The following is a 16,065-nucleotide window of genomic DNA, read 5'->3' as shown; positions in this document are numbered from 1 at the left end:
AGAATAGTAGCCTATAAATCTAGTTTATTAGTCATATTTACACTGTACGTATTTTTCTCAAAACATTACGAATCCACCTTATTCACTTACAAATATCCACCCTTAATTCTATTTTCAAACTATGATTCTGCCTATAATCCACCCTGGCTCAGTAGGTTTGATATCAGAGATCTACATTTAAATTTATCATACCAAGTCAAAATGCAAACTACTGCATATATGCACACAGCTGATTCCAAATGGGATCATACGATAATTTAGCAAAGGTTATATCTGATCTGCCATGCTTATGCCAGATTCTTAACTTTCTATTGAGCTGCAATAATATTGCTTTCTGCTTCAAAATCATTATAATCCTATATTCACCATCAGTAATCCTTTCTTTTGAGATGGATCATTATCCAATGTTATCCTTGATTTGCTCTACTGCTCTTGACATGCTCATGATCTTTAAAGGATTTTTTTTCATCAATATGCAACACAAGACAGTCTAGATCATTGAGCCTGTTTGATCCCAATAACTAGTATGCACTAACAATTCCTTCTGCCCATTATACAATGTCATGAAAAAGACAAAATAGCATAAAATGCCCAAGCAAATTGGAAAAAAACTTGAAAATTCATCTCCAAAGCAAAACAATTTAAACTGGTTTCAAATCACTGCCTCAGATTTTGTGATTATGACAACAAAATAGCTTGTGCATAAATGTTGCTACACTGATTCAGAACACCTCAGCGAGCCACATTTTCATTCTTCTCCAAAATACACACTGCCCAAAAGTGGTTGAAATGAGGTCACTGGCGCCACTAAAGATGTTTAGATCAGGAGTTCCCAACCTGGGGTTCACGGACCCTTGCTTAAATAGTCTCAGTCCTTGGCATAAAAAAGGTTGGGAACCCCTGGTCTAGAAAAACACTTTGAGTCACTTAGGCAAACACAAAGAAATCTGCAGATGCTGGAAATTCAAGCAACACACACAAAATGCTGGTGGAACACAGCAGGCCAAGCAGCATCTATAGGGAGAAGCACTGTTGACGTTTCAGGCCGAGACCCTTCGTCAGGACTAACTGACGAAGGGTCTCAGCCCGAAACATCGATAGTGCTTCTCCCTATAGATGCTGCCTGGCCTGCTGTGTTCCACCAACATTTTGTGCGTGTTGCTGGAGTCACGTAAGTCTGTTTTCATGCTGTACAATGATTCTATCAAAGGAAATCAAGAAAGTTGCTCAGAAGCTATACCCACGATAAAAATATACCCACAATAAAACTTACATTTTAAAATGGAAGGTACTAGTGAATTTTAGAATATACAAAGCCTTCATTATTAACATATTATCTGGCCATGGAAAACAAATTTTCCCCACACATAAATACAGTGGATTCTGGTTAATTGGGCCATTGTTCAAATGGAACAGCTGCTTATTTTGGACCAACTACTAGCATCATTTGTTTGAACTTATATGGCAGTTAGACACTACACCATGCTTAAAGTGTCAGCTGTGTGCGTTTGTGTTCAAATAGCAGTAACTTTGGTCATTGATAGTTGGTGAGAAACAAGCACCAAAACCATTCAGAATTGTTTTGCTCACCATGGTTTTAAGTGTTCAAGCTTAGAAATGCCAGAAATGATTGAGTGGAAGTTTCACTACTTCAAAAGTTAGAAACTATGAAGAGTTTGAAGGCATCTACAATCATCTTTAACATTAAGATGAAAGTGAAGATTTGGAGGACGCAATCATCGAAAGCATTGTAAAGATTGTCTACCAGCTGCACTAGCAGTCTGCTCGAATTTCAGTCACTTACAATCAAAAGAACATGGCAGCATACATTGCATAAATTCCTCCAATAATTATTAGAAACTAAAATAGTTTTATAGTACCATCAGTGTTCCAATTTGTTCTGTCTTTCATTTAAATACATCATTTGTTACTCAGTTAAACTTGTAGCTTGCTTTTTTTAAAAATACCTTTTTAACTATTTCCATGAACCTTTGGCTAATTGGGGCCGCCGCTTAATTAGGCAAAGTGTACTGGTCCTAATGTGTCCCAATTAACCAGAATCCACTGTATTTAAAATTACGGGTGTCAAAATATCTGTAATAATTGTAACATATAAATGTATAAATTAACCAAGTGTTATGTCCAATCTTCATGAACTACTGTTTTAAAACTAATTAAAAATAATTTTGCTGAACAGTCTCAACCCAAAACACTGACTGTACTCTTTTCCGTAGATGCTGCCTGACCTGCTGAGTTCCTCTGGGGCGGGTGCGGGGGGGGGGGGGGGGTGGTGTAAACTAAAAATACTTTTTTTTGCTTTCTAGAGTCTTGTCTCTGAGAATTCTTTCCTATCACTAGCAGCTCAAACATTTTGATGATATTATAACTGCATGCCAAGGATCTACTTTAACAATGCAATAATAGAAGCACACACACACAAAATGCTGGAGGAACTCAGGCCAGGCAGCATCTACGGAAATGAATAGAGTTGATGTGTTGGGCCAAGACCCTTCATCAGGACTGGAAAGAAAGGGGGAAGATGCCAAAATAAAAAGTGGAGGGAAGGAGGACAAGCTAGGTGATAGGCAAAGTCAGGTGGTGGGGGACAGGATGAACTAAGAAGCTAGAGCTGACAGGTGGAAAAGGCGAAGGGCTGAAGGAGTAATCTTATAGGAGAATGGACCATGGGAAAAAGGATGGGGAGGCACCAGGGGGAGAAGAGGTAAGAGGCCAAAGTGAGGAATTATTAGAAGAGGGATGGGAAAGAGAAAAATTACCAGAAGGAGAAATCAGTGTTTATGCCACTGAGTTGCAGGCTACCTAGACAGAATATGAGGTGGTTGCTCCTCCATCCTGAGAGTGGCCTCATTGTGGTTGAAGAGGAAGCCACGGACTGACATGTCAGAACTGGAATAGGGTAGGAATTAAAATGATTGGCCACCGTGTAATTCCACTTTTATGGATGGAGCAGAGGTGTTTGACAAAGTGGTCACCAAATTTAAATTATATCTCACCAACGTAGAGGAGAACACATCAGTACTACTCGATACAGTAGATGACCAACAGATTTGCAGGAAGTGCTGCCTTACCTGGATGGACTATTTGGGGCATGAATAGAGGTGAACGGGCAGGTGTAGCATTTCTGTCACTTACAGGGGTATGTGCTAGGTGTGAGATTAGTGGAGAAGGACAAATAGACAAGAGAATCACGGAGGGAGTGATCCCTGCAGAAAGCAGAAAGAGATAAGAGTATTTGATGGTAGGATCCCATTGAAGATGGCAGGTTTGTGGAGAATGATGTGTTGGATACAGAGGCTCATGGGGTGGTAGGTGAGGACAAGAGGAACTCCATCCCTGTTAAAGCAGCAAGATGGGGTGATCATGGATGTCCAGAACATGGAGGATATGCAGGTGAGGAAGGGAAATCCTCATCCTGGGAACAGATGCAGTGAAGACAAAGGAACAGAGAAAAGGGAATAGCATTTTTTTTTGTTTTTAACAGGAGACAGGATGGGAAGAGGTATAGTCAAGATAGCCGTGGGAATAAGTAGGTTTATAAAAGATATGGATAGAGAGTTCATCTCCAGGGATAGAACAAAGAGACTGAAAAAGAGGAGAGATGGCAGAAATGGACCAAGTAAATAGAAGAGCAGGGTGAAAGTTGGGGTCAAGTTGATGAAATTGACGAGCTCAGCATCAGTGCACAAAGTTGCACCAATAAAGTCGTCAATATAGCGCAGAAAGAATTGGGGAGCATTACCAGAGAATCTTTCCTCCGAGTTCATTGTGGATCTGAGATTAGCAGAGAGTGAAATTCTTTTACAACTAACAATAGTCTATAGCTTAAGATTTATGTGCAAATTATCAACATGTTTAATTTCTTTTATCAGTTCATAATATACTAAAGATAATAAAAGCTTTTTTAAGTATATAAAGGGTAAAAGAGTCGAGGGTAGATATAGGACCAATACAAAATGATGCTGGAGATACTGTAATGAAAGATGCAGAGGTGGCAGAGGAACTGAATGCATATTTTGTATCAGTCTTCACACTGGAGTATACCAGATGTTTCAAGAGTTTCAGGGAAGTGAAGTTTGTGCAGTGATAATTATGACTGAGAAGGTGCTCAGGAAGCTTAATGGTCTGAGGGTGGATAAATCTCCTGGACCTGATGGAATGCACCTTTGGGTTCTGAAGGAAGTAGCTAGAGAAATTGCGGAGGCATTAACAATGATCTTTCAAGAATCGATAGATTCGGGCAATGTGCCAGATGACTAGAAAGTTGCAAATGTTACTCTGCTATTTAAGGGTGGGAGACAGCAGAAAGGAAACTATAGATCTGCTAGCCTGACATCAGTGGTTGGGAAGTTGTTGGAACCAATTGTTAGGAATGAGATTATGGAGTACCTGGAGGCACATGACAAGATAGCCAACACCAGCATGACTTCCTGAAAGGAAAATCCTGCTTGACTAACCTACTGCAATTCTTTGAGGAAATTACAAGTAAGGTAGACAAAGATGTAGTAGATGTGGTGTACTTGGATTTTCAGAAGGCCTTTGACAAGGTGCTGCACATGAGGCTGCTTAGCAAGTTAAGAGTCAGTGGAATGTAGAGAAGGCATGTCCTAATCTGCAGCATAAATGTAGTACCCAAACTGTCTTTTCTTTAATGATTTATCATTGTGTATTACTGTAATAAGAACCCAAGATTATGCCAGTTTATGGAATTCAACCCAGAAATTACTTTGAAAATTTATATGAATGGAAGATAAAGCACACTACTACAGCTCAATCAAGAGACCAGAGATGCTACATGGTGGAGCAACACACAAAGCACTTCAGGAGCTAAGTATGTCAAGCAGCATCAATGGAAGCAAATTGAGTCAACATTTCAGGTCAAGACCTATCACATGGATTCAAAACACTGTCCATTTCCCTCAGTTAGTGCTGCCTGACCTGCTGATTTCCTCTAGCACATTGCTCTTAATTTTTTTTCATCCTCACTTATCTCCCCAACTCCCACCTCCTCTCCCTCATGCCAATTTCTACCCACTTGTCTAACTGATCTGGTCCACGAGTGTCATTTCTTGTTCCCTTATGCTTATTCTCATTAAATAATTACTGAGATACGCTGGCAACAACTAGCATCACTTAACCACAGTGGTCTTGGCTTCTCCAAAATTAGCCAAAAATCCTGCAGAATGGTATAAAGAGAATTTTCTACAAATCAAATAGGCAAAAATTAAACACAAATTGCTTCCTCATCAATTGTAATACTTTGCCTGACATTCAGGACTGGTGATCCAGAACTATACAAGAAATCCAGGTAGGACTTACAGAAGGCAATTATAAAAGTGAGAAACAATTCTAATTCAAGTTAGAGATGGAATCATATGCACATCAGCTCTGGCAGGGTTTGCAGGCCAATACTTCCAACAAAGCGAAACCTAACATCATGAATGGCTGTGATGCTTTACTCCAAGATGAGCTAAACACATTTTATGCACATTTAGTAAGTGAGAATAAAACATCTACACAAATCCCTGCCGCATTTGGGCACCCTGTGATCTCTGCCTTGGAACTGATATCAGAACATCATTTCAAGAGAATAAACCCTTGCAAAGAGTCAGGCCCTGATTGCGCACCTGGTACGGCAGCAAAAATTTGTAGCAAACTACTGGCAGAAGTGTTGACCGACATCTTCAATCTCTCACTGCTGCAACTGGAGTTTCTCATCTGCTTCAAAACGGTGACAATCATACCAGTGTCTAAGAAGAGCAGGCGAGCTGCCTCAATGATTTTCGACCAGTTGCACTCAAATCTACTGTGATACAGCTCTTTAAGAGATTGGTCATGACTAGAATTAACTTCTGCCTAAGCAAAGACCTGGACCTGCTGCAATTTGCCTACCGCCACAATAGGTCTACAGCGGATGCAATCTCACTGGCTCTCCACTCAGCCTTGGTTCATCTAGGGAATAGCAATACCCCATGTCAGGCTACTGTTTACTGATAACAGCTCAGTGTTCAACACAAATGTACTCTTGGTTCTAATAAACAAGCTTCAAAACCTGGGCTTCTGTACCTCCCTCTGCAACTGGATCCATGATTTCATCACCGAGAGACCAGCCAGTCCAGATCAGAAATAACATCTCCTCACTTACAATAGAAAATGGTATGCCTCAAGGATGCAGGATGCGTTCTTAGCCCATTTGTCTACTCTCTCTACACCCACAACTCTGTGGCTAGGGACAGCTAAAATGCCACCTATAAATTTGCTGATGACACAACTACTGTTGGCAGAATTTCAGATGTGGCAAGGAAGAATACTGGAATGAAATGGATCAGCTGGCTGTGTTGTCATACAATAACCTTGCCTTCAAAGTCACTAAGATCAAGGAATTGATTGTGGACTTCAGGAAGGGACATTGAGAGAACACACACCAATCTTCATTGAGGGAGCAGCGGTGAGCAGTTTCAAGTCTCAGGTGTCAACATCTCTGGAGATTTATCCTGGGTCCAACATATTGAAGCCATATAAGGAAGACACAACAGTGGCTCTATTTAATCAAGAGTTTAAGGAGACTTGGTATGTGATAGAAACATGGGTTGTGACTAAAGAAAGAAAAGTGGCTGGAGTCGCTGAGCACTTTAATGCAAGGGTATTTGCTAGGTGTGGGAAAAATCAAATTGATAAAAATTTTCTGTTACTAAGAAAAAAGCAAATATTTTATTTAAAATCCACATGTAAACACAGTAGTAGCTCTGTACTTACTCTTGTCCTGCATGAACTCCTGGCAGCCCCCCCATCTCTCTCTCATACTGATTACCAACAAATTTAAGACTGTACATGAATTAGAATATGACACACCTCAAACTCTAGTTACAATCACAATACAAAATAAACAGAAGTATCTACATTAAATACAGTACAAAAACAACAGACACACATCCCCATTACTAAAGAAATGGAATATTCCACTGTGTATGGCAGGAAAGGCACCATAAACCAACCCAAACGCATCAGCTAGGTTTAGGACCCAGCGGACGCCACGGGGCTGCCAAGAAACAACAGCGTAAAATAGCACAAAGCTCAACACAAGCACACAATTACAGTTTAAGTATAAAAAGAATGAAATTAAATTAAACTGGTGTTTGACTCTGAATGTATGTAGCAATGCAGAGGAAAAACAGTGGGTTAATTATGACAATATACCGGAGAAGACAGTGAAGCACACTCACAACAGCGGAATGACAAGGCAATGTTTGTGAGTGAGTGCGTGTGTAAGAAGTACATTTACTGAGTGCCATATCACAGTATGACACCAAAGAATCTCTCAAATTTTGACAGATATACCACAGAGAGCATTGGTTGTATCATTATCTGGTATAGAGGAGCAACTGCACAGGATGGGGAAAAAGCTACATAAAGTTGCAAACTCAGCTGGATCTGTCATTGGCACTAGTTTCCCTAACATTGAGGACACAGTCAAAAGGTGACATCTCAAAAAAAGCAGCATCCATCATGAAGGACTCCTATCACCTAGTATATGCCCTCTTCTCATTGCTACCATCAAGATGGTGATACAGGAACTTAAAGACACACATGCAACATTTTGCAGCTTCTTCTCTACCACCATCAGATTTCTGAATGGACAATGAACCCATGTATACTAACTCAATTTTTTTCCTTCTCTTTTTGCACTTTAACGTTTTAAATATATTTCTGAATGTAATTTTTAGGTTTTTTATCATAATGTATTGCAATGTACTGCTGCTGTTAAACAACAAATTTCACAACATATGCCAGTGATATTAAACCTGATTCTGACCTGTCTCAGATCAGACTACAAATGCCATTGACTTTATAAAAAATCCTTCCGTTGAATTAATAATAATTCTCTAGCCCAACCTCCTCCTTAAAAGGCTGAAACCACGTTAAGATACATTACTTCATCCAAGAACTTAGATGAATTCCCCAGGAGTGAAAACTCAGGGGCGTACATAGCAAACAAATCACAAAAGGGCTCCATACCAATGCATGTGACTGCCCAACATCTCCACAACAGAATACATGTAAACAGAAAAATCCCAAGCTCCAAGGGATAATAGTGAACTGAGTGGAAAGCAACAACAGAGTCTGAACCACCAAATTTTGTGCATTCAACCCTTGGTAAAATGAACAATTTTAACTAAATCCTGCACAAGTTGTGGAATCTGAATTTATAACTTCACTGAAATTTGTCTTTTTAAAATATCATTTCAACAGGCAATCAAATTTGAGGATTCATATAAATGCAAGAGATGAGTAAAAGTAGCCAGGAGAAACTTTTTTATTCTGCCAGTGATTACAACACAGAACTTGCCATCACCAAGTTGAAGCAAATAATAATGCAGCATTTATACAGCAAAACTAAGTATGTGATACCACCACAGCGAGGTATATCTCATATAACAATGTGTTGGGAGTACAGATAGGAGATAGAGAGTCTTGGGATGAGATGTCATTACAATAACTTTTCCCGTCAATGTCAGCAAAACAAAAGACCTGGTCATTGACTTCAGGAAGCGGGGTGGTGCACATGCTCCTGGTTACATCAATAGAGCTGAGATCAAGAAGGTTGAGAACTTCAACGTTCTAGGGCTGAATACCACAGCCAAAGAAGCTCACCAGCACCTCTACTTCCTCCGAAGGTTAAAGAAATATGGCATGTTCCCTTTGATCTTAACCAATTTATATGCACCATAGAAAGGTGCCTATCTGGATGCATCACAGCTAGACATGATAGCTGCCCTGCCAGTGACTGCAAGAAACTGCAGAGAGTTGTAGCTACAGCTCAGCAAATAGAGGAAACCAGCTTCCCCTCCAATGACTTGGTCTACACTTCCTGCTACTGCAATAAAGCAGCCAGGATAATCAAAGACCCTATCCCACCCTGGACATTTTTTCCCTTCTTCCGACTCCCAATGGGCAAAAGAAACAAAAGCCTGAAAGTACATACCACCAGCCCAAGGACAGCTTCTATCCCACTGTTATAAGACTTCTGAACAGTTCCCTAGTACGATTCAGTAAGATTCCTGACCTCAGTCACCTTATGATGTTGTAATTTTCTAACTGCACTTTCTCTGTAACTAATAACACTTTATTCTGCACTCTTCCTTTATTTACCTTGTACAATCTCAATGCACTTTTATAATGAAATTGATATGCATGAATAATATGCAAAACAAGTTTTTCCCACTGTACCTTGGTACATGTGACAATAAACCAATTTATTAGACAAAGTCAAATGGCAAAAACAAGTTGCATCAAGAAGCCCCAACATGGACAATTGGATTATACAATTATTTACCGTGCAACACAGCTGGTGGCATAGTGGCATCAGCACTGGACTTCGGGGCAAGGGGTTCTGAGTTTGAATCCAGCTGGCTCCCTTGCACGCTCTCCAACCATGCCTGGATGAGTATCAAGCTAGCAACTCGACCTCATTAAAAAAAACCTGGAGGTTTCAGATGCCCAAGACACACCATACGATGAGCAAGAAAGCTTTTTGGTGCAAAAAAACTTGTCATGACGGCACTCATGATGACTCCACCAGGAGTTAAGGGCGCACGCGCACACACACATTTTACAAAGCCAAAAAGGAATTGTGTTTGACCTTACGATGAAAGAACTGCAAAGCATAATTTCACTGTTTCAAAAAGAAAAACAAACTAGATTGCTTCATTTCAAAGTTTATTAGCACCATATCCGACCCAGAGCTGCACTTTCTTGCAGGCATTCACAATAATATACATTACAATCAATTAAAAAATTCCAAACTGTCAAGCAACCAATATGCAAAAGACAGTCTGTGAAAATGCAGCAATAACAGTAAATAACTAATAGTGAGAACATGAGAAGCAGAGTCCTTGAAATTGAGTCCATAGGTTGCATTCAATGACCAGTTCAGTGTTGTGGTGACTGAAGTTATCCACACTTGTTCAGAAGCCTGATAGTTAAAGAAGAATAACTGTTCATGAACCTGGTGTGTGGGAGCCAAGGCTCTTGTACCACTTCCCAGCAGCGAGAAGAGAGCATGGCCTAAATGGTGGATGCAACTTTCTTGTGGCAGCACTCTTTGTAGATGTGAATGGTGGAAGACTTTTCCAGTGATGGACTGGGCTGCTTCCACTACTTTTTGTAGACTTTTCTGCTATTGGACTTTGGAGTTTCCATACCAGACCCAGATGCAACCTGTCAACATACTCTCCACTGCACAGCAATGAAGTTTGTCATAGCTTTACCTGACATGCTGAATCTGCGCAAACTTCTAAGTAGAGGTTCTACCATGCTGGCTTTAAAACCTGCTGGATCTATGTAATAATTAGCTACTGGAATTTCATTTTCATGGACAAGCACAGAACCTGGTGATGACAGCTAACATAAAGCTGCAATGGGTAGGCTGCATTTGAATAATTGCTTGAATCTGAGATATTCCATTTGATAAATAGGAGAAAGTCTGTACACAGAATTCCAGAATGCAATTAAGTTCTATATGAGAAGCTATTATGAAAAGAGCAGAGCTGGAGGCAAAACTTTTGATGTAGATCAATAATTGTTCAGATTTGAAGCATAGGGGATAAAGAGCTCATTCTGATTTCTAGCATGTGTCAAATGTAGCCTCCATGTAGTCCTAGCATGAATCATGTAACTTGGATGGAAAAAGTCAACATCTAAAATTGCAACCAGTGAATACTGCATTAGAAGATTCTCCACAGAATTACATTTTGCAAATCCAATTAAATTTTCAAAAATTACTAAGTTACCCACTTCGGATTCCAGATATATTATTTTCTCTAAATGGCTTGAAGCTCAGCAGTCAAAAAGAGAGTGGATGCCCAACTAGGCAAATTACTAAAACTTAGTGCACAAGTGCAAAAGTCAAGGAAACCAATGGAATATTGGCCTTTTCTGGGCTATTTGAATGTATAACTGCGAATGCAATTTTTCAGTTGTATGATGCCTCACCCGATCCCCTTCTAAAATACATTTAGTTTTGGACATCCTATACCAGGGAACGATTACTGACCTAGAATTCGGATAGAATGGATTTACTTAAATTGTACCAGAGATTAAAATATTAAATTATGAGAACAGATTGGAAAAATCTGGTGTATATTCTTGAGTTATATTAAGACATATAAACAGCATGCTTTAAGTGACAGTGCGATTCAAGAGAATCGACAATGTGAATTTTATAATTTGATTCAGGCTACTTAAGACTGAGATCAGGAACAATTATTTTACACATAAAGGACATCAGAAAACTGGATTCCATCCTCTCAGAGGGATCTGGGGTTATTCAGATTGTATTATTGGAAATGGATTTTAATTTGGTGAAACACGGGAAGGCAAAGATATAATGACTTTGATTTCAGCCAAATGCCAGAACAGGTTTGCAAGGATGAACATCTTATTCCTGCCTTCATACACACTAAATTAATAGAGTATGTTCACAATCAGGCCACTAACCTAGTACCTTTAATAGGATATTTTCATTATTTGCAATTAGCATTTGTTACATTACACCTGATAACATCACAGTGCTTCATTCACCACCCCAAACTTATTTAAGAACTGAAGAGAGAGCCATTCAGCCTTTCTAGTCTACCCAATCATGCACAGCATGGCAAATCAAATCCCATTTTCCAGCATTAAAGCAATCAAGGAATGAAGTAATGACCAGAAACCCACTATATTGTGCTTTTGAAAGTACATAACAATAAATAATCCATAACACAGAGTATCTTGACTGGCTGTATCAGGGTCTGGTAAGGTGATTTGAACATCAGAAGCTGCATTGTAATGGACTCTACGCATTACATCACCACCTTTGGTAGTATCTACAGGAGGTACTGCCTTAAGCAACATCTGTAGATGCCATCTTTCTGAAGTGACCATCAGGCAAGAGATACAGAATCCTGAAGTCCCAGACCACCAGGCTGAAGATCAGCTACTTCAATCATTCAGTTGTTTAACCAAGAGGCATAACCCGAATCACCCAGTTTAGCAACATTAGTCCGGCTGAAGAGTCTTGACCCGAAATGTCATCTGTACTTTTTCCATAGACGCTGCCTGGCCTGCTGAATTCCTCCAGCATTTTGTGTGGTGCTTAGATTTCCAGCATTTGCAGATTCTCTCTTGTTAGCAACATTATGATAATTTTACACTAGAAAGAGCTTTGTTTTTTAATTGTATTTTTCTTATAAAACGCTGTGCACAATTTATCTTTAATTTATGCTTTACTTGTGAGCGCTGCTTGTACGATTCCATGTGTCTGTGATGCTTTTCATTGCGCAAATGACAAACTTGATTTTGACTTTGAGTGAAGAATTTCAAGGCTTTATTGCTCGCTGAGTGAAGCAATTTCTCTTCATCTTAGTTGAACAGAGTTGAATCAAAATTGAACGCGTTGGCCCTTGTTTTGTAACTGTGGCCACTGGTCTCAGATAAATCAATCAGAAATCTTTCCTGCAGCAAGCCAATTGAGGATTTAAGAATTTGCATTTATGCACATCTAGAGAATAGGAACTGTCCATCTAATCTGTCCTCATCTGGCAAATCCACTTTTGCTGGAACCAGCCTAATAAACACTTACCAAGACAATATCCTTTCTGAACTGTACACAAGATTCCAAGTGCAGCCTCACCATAGCCTTTAATAATTGCAAAAAGACTTAAGACTTTCCTAGTCATGCATTCAACCTTTTTGTAATGAAGGCTATCATTGTCTTTTCCCTCAAGTGCTTGCTGCATCTGCACGATAAATTTCTAAATCCCTTTTAGGAGCAACACTATCCAATCTCAACATGCAGCAAATGGTCTGTTTTACAGGCATATGCATGGGTGGTAGCATTATATTCCATCTGCCATGTTCATACCAACACATTCAACTTATGCACATTGTGATAAAGGTGATTTCATTCTTGTTAATAATTGAAATCCAACTTGGTTTATTATCATCAGCAAACTTGAAAACACACCACTTGATCCCTGCGGCCAAAGTATTACCTCCTATGTAGAAACTTCTCAAACATCTTCCATATCATCCATTGGTTCTTTTACACCTCGTCTAGTAGCATGCTCAAAGAACTCCAAAGTAATCAAACCTTGTTAATTTTAAACCCTGCTGCCTTTGCACAATCCCATTTTTCTTTGAAGTGATAATACATCCAATATTATTTATATAACTGCTTCTTTCCCCCAGTTTCTATTTTTTAACTTAAAAGCCTAACATAATACTATTTGCCATTGCAATGTTACCAAATTTCTGCTGTAAAGCTAATCATTTTGGAATAAGTATTAATTATGATTAACATGAAACTTTATCTGTGTCAGGATACTCAAATACCTTCTGGTTTTTGGAAATTTTATTTCTCCATATCTCAGTTCACTGTAAGTAAAATACAAGAGAAAAGAGATACCCTGAAATTAAAAGAAAATGTTTATGCCTTGGTTATGAGTTCAAATTCTACTGCAAGAGGGATGTAGTTTAGTCGAAACATTAAAATGAAACTACATTTGTCCTCTCAGATTGACAAAATAGACACAATTATAATATTCTAAGTGGGAAGTTGATCTTAATGTCCTGGTCAATATATGCTCCATATCACTGAAATTTATGATTAATATCCAATAATCCATCCTTTTTGTTCTTTCCTCCTCAAAATCCTTTATATCAAGTTACTTCCATCACATTAAACAATGCTAGTAAAGTTGATATCACTTTTGGCAGTAACAATGTTTGGTAATGAGAAGCATAACAAAATGCATTTTTTATATTGCATTTCAATTACATTAGATTTAATTTAACTACTTATAAACCTAGAATTATGCAGGTCATACATCCTAACAATTCCGCAAAATGTATCTGTGATCACATCCTCACAATTGCAAAGCAGAGATAAGCTAATTATCAGGACAATACTGCACAGGGATTGCAAACAAAATACTTAATATTTAAATACATATTTTCTAAAGAAAAAGATTAACTTGTGTCCATATTCATACCATTACAACTTATTGCCTAGTTATTTTTACAATTACATTATTTATATTAACATTACATACAGGGAAAACTACACAAAAACTTCTGTTCGTTTTATTACACATTAGCCAGTCTATTTCTGGAATATAGTTACACACTCAACTTCAGCTTTAATTCTATTTTCCTGGAGACAGCTGATGCAAGATATTATAAAACATGATTGAACACACTCACTTTCCTCTTAATTTCACTGGTAACCATAATATACCTGGGATTTGATAAACCTAAATCACTGGATAACTTCGTATAGAGATTACGAAACCCAATATACTCTAGATGAGCAGAACCATCTATCTCAGAGCAAGTTTATTTTCATGTTTCAGTAAGGAATCAGCATCTGCATAAAATGTGCTTTACCCGACTCCAGGCAGTTAATTCACATAAAACAAGAAAAATTTGATTTATTTTTTAAAGTCAAACCCTTTCTAACAAAAGGGGTGTTGCAAGGCCTGGGCCACGCTAACAAAAAGCTGAGAGCGGCTCTAAACCTCGTTCCGGCCTCTAATCCAACGCCCAAGCACCGTTCACGTGTTTGGCTTGGCCTGGCAGGGGAAGGTGAAATCTCCAGGCCCGGCAAGAGATGGCTGTTTGAAATCGTGCAGGATGCCTACTTCCTAGGACGAGGCAAGAATGGATAAACTCCTCCTGAGGAGGCTGCCCGCTGTACAGGCCTAAAGCCGAGCGGCAGAAACAGATCGTCCTACCGGCTGAGCGGGAGTCAAGGAAGAGTGGCTTGTGGACGTGAACAGCGCTGGCGCTGGGCCCAGCCGGTCGCGGCGAGGGCGGCAGGGTGAAGGCTGCGGCGTTGGCTGAAGCGAGGGTGGGCAGACACACTCACACAGACGCCGGCCGGCGACACGATAGGGGTTTTAATGCCACTAAAATGGTGCAGCCGCAGTTTCCGCATGGGGAGCGGGAGTGGAGCCGGCAAACACCCCCTCCCCTGGTTGTGAATAACTTATGGGGGGGGGGGGGGAAAGGAGGAGGAGGTCGCCCCACCAGCTCTGATCGCACTCACCAGGATCCGCTTGAAGAGCGCGTTCTCCTTGGCTGGTAACGTTACCGACGGCATGGTTGGCGCGGGTGCGAGCTCCGAGGCCGGCAGCTGGGACACGCGCTATCCGGTGCTTTTCCTCGTCGCTCCGAAATCTCCTGGGCCGCCTCTCTGGCGCTCGCTCCCGCTGCCTTGCCTCCCCACCCCTTCCCTCCCTCCCCCCCGCCGTCACTGAGGCCGCAATGCCTTCGTCCCGCACGCCGACTCGAGCAGACCTCCGCCTTCACGTGCTCTCTCTCTCGCGCTGCGGCCGCACGAAACTGAAGCGCAGGGAAGGGGGGGGTGGGGTGGCGGGGGAGGGAAAAAAAAACTCCGCCAAGATGGCGGCCGCAACCACAGCACCAGCACCACCGGCTCCCTCCGGGTCATCCGCCAGTACGCCTGCGCCGCTGCTCGCCTCGCGAACTCCGCACCTCGTCAAGTGACCTCCCGAGCGGAGGGAACGCGCGGCTGACGGGCCGGCCGTTTCCGCAGGTGTCTGTGGCGGTTCTGGAGCGCCAATCTGTAGTTTAAAGTTTTTAAAAATATATTATCAGACGTTTTTTTAAAAAATTTGTTTGTAACCAAATACAATACAGATATAAAAACCCCGAAGCAGGCACCCAGAACCCAATAGACAAGACCTAACTCTTAAATAGAAACTAGTAAACAGGTGACTTCAGGTAACACATTACTTTGCAATAATCTTTCAGTAAGAACTTACTGAGAAATCTCAAAAATATCTCATATGACGGTAATTTTGCGGAGAGGGAGGTAAGAAGAGATAGCTTGATATTACTTATCAATGGGACAAGACTAGGGACTGAAGGGCTTTCTGTGCTTCACGTCAGTGGCTGAAGCGGCGGTCTGAATCTCAAGACTTCCCCACTCGGTTAAGTACAGTGTTTTGTTTCAAGATTAAGATCAACAGTAGTATTTTGTAC

At 40.4% G+C, this 16,065-nt stretch overlaps 1 protein-coding gene across 1 annotated transcript in view; it reads right to left on the bottom strand.

Moving 5' to 3' along the window:
• naa15a (N-alpha-acetyltransferase 15, NatA auxiliary subunit a) overlaps nt 1–15,310 on the bottom strand; it is a 61,885-nt gene extending 46,575 nt beyond the window's left edge. Inside the window, exon 1 of the mRNA XM_073042711.1 lies at nt 15,107–15,310. Coding sequence (XP_072898812.1) covers nt 15,107–15,160 — 54 coding nt within the window. The 5' untranslated portion in view covers nt 15,161–15,310. The remainder of the gene's footprint in view (nt 1–15,106) is intronic.
• Nucleotides 15,311–16,065: the final 755 nt, after the last annotated feature.

Source organism: Hemitrygon akajei, chromosome 4 (assembly GCF_048418815.1).
Source record: "Hemitrygon akajei chromosome 4, sHemAka1.3, whole genome shotgun sequence".
Lineage (NCBI taxonomy): Eukaryota > Metazoa > Chordata > Chondrichthyes > Myliobatiformes > Dasyatidae > Hemitrygon > Hemitrygon akajei.
The sequence above is the reverse complement of the archived record's forward strand: the minus strand, read 5'-3'. Positions and strand labels throughout refer to the sequence as shown.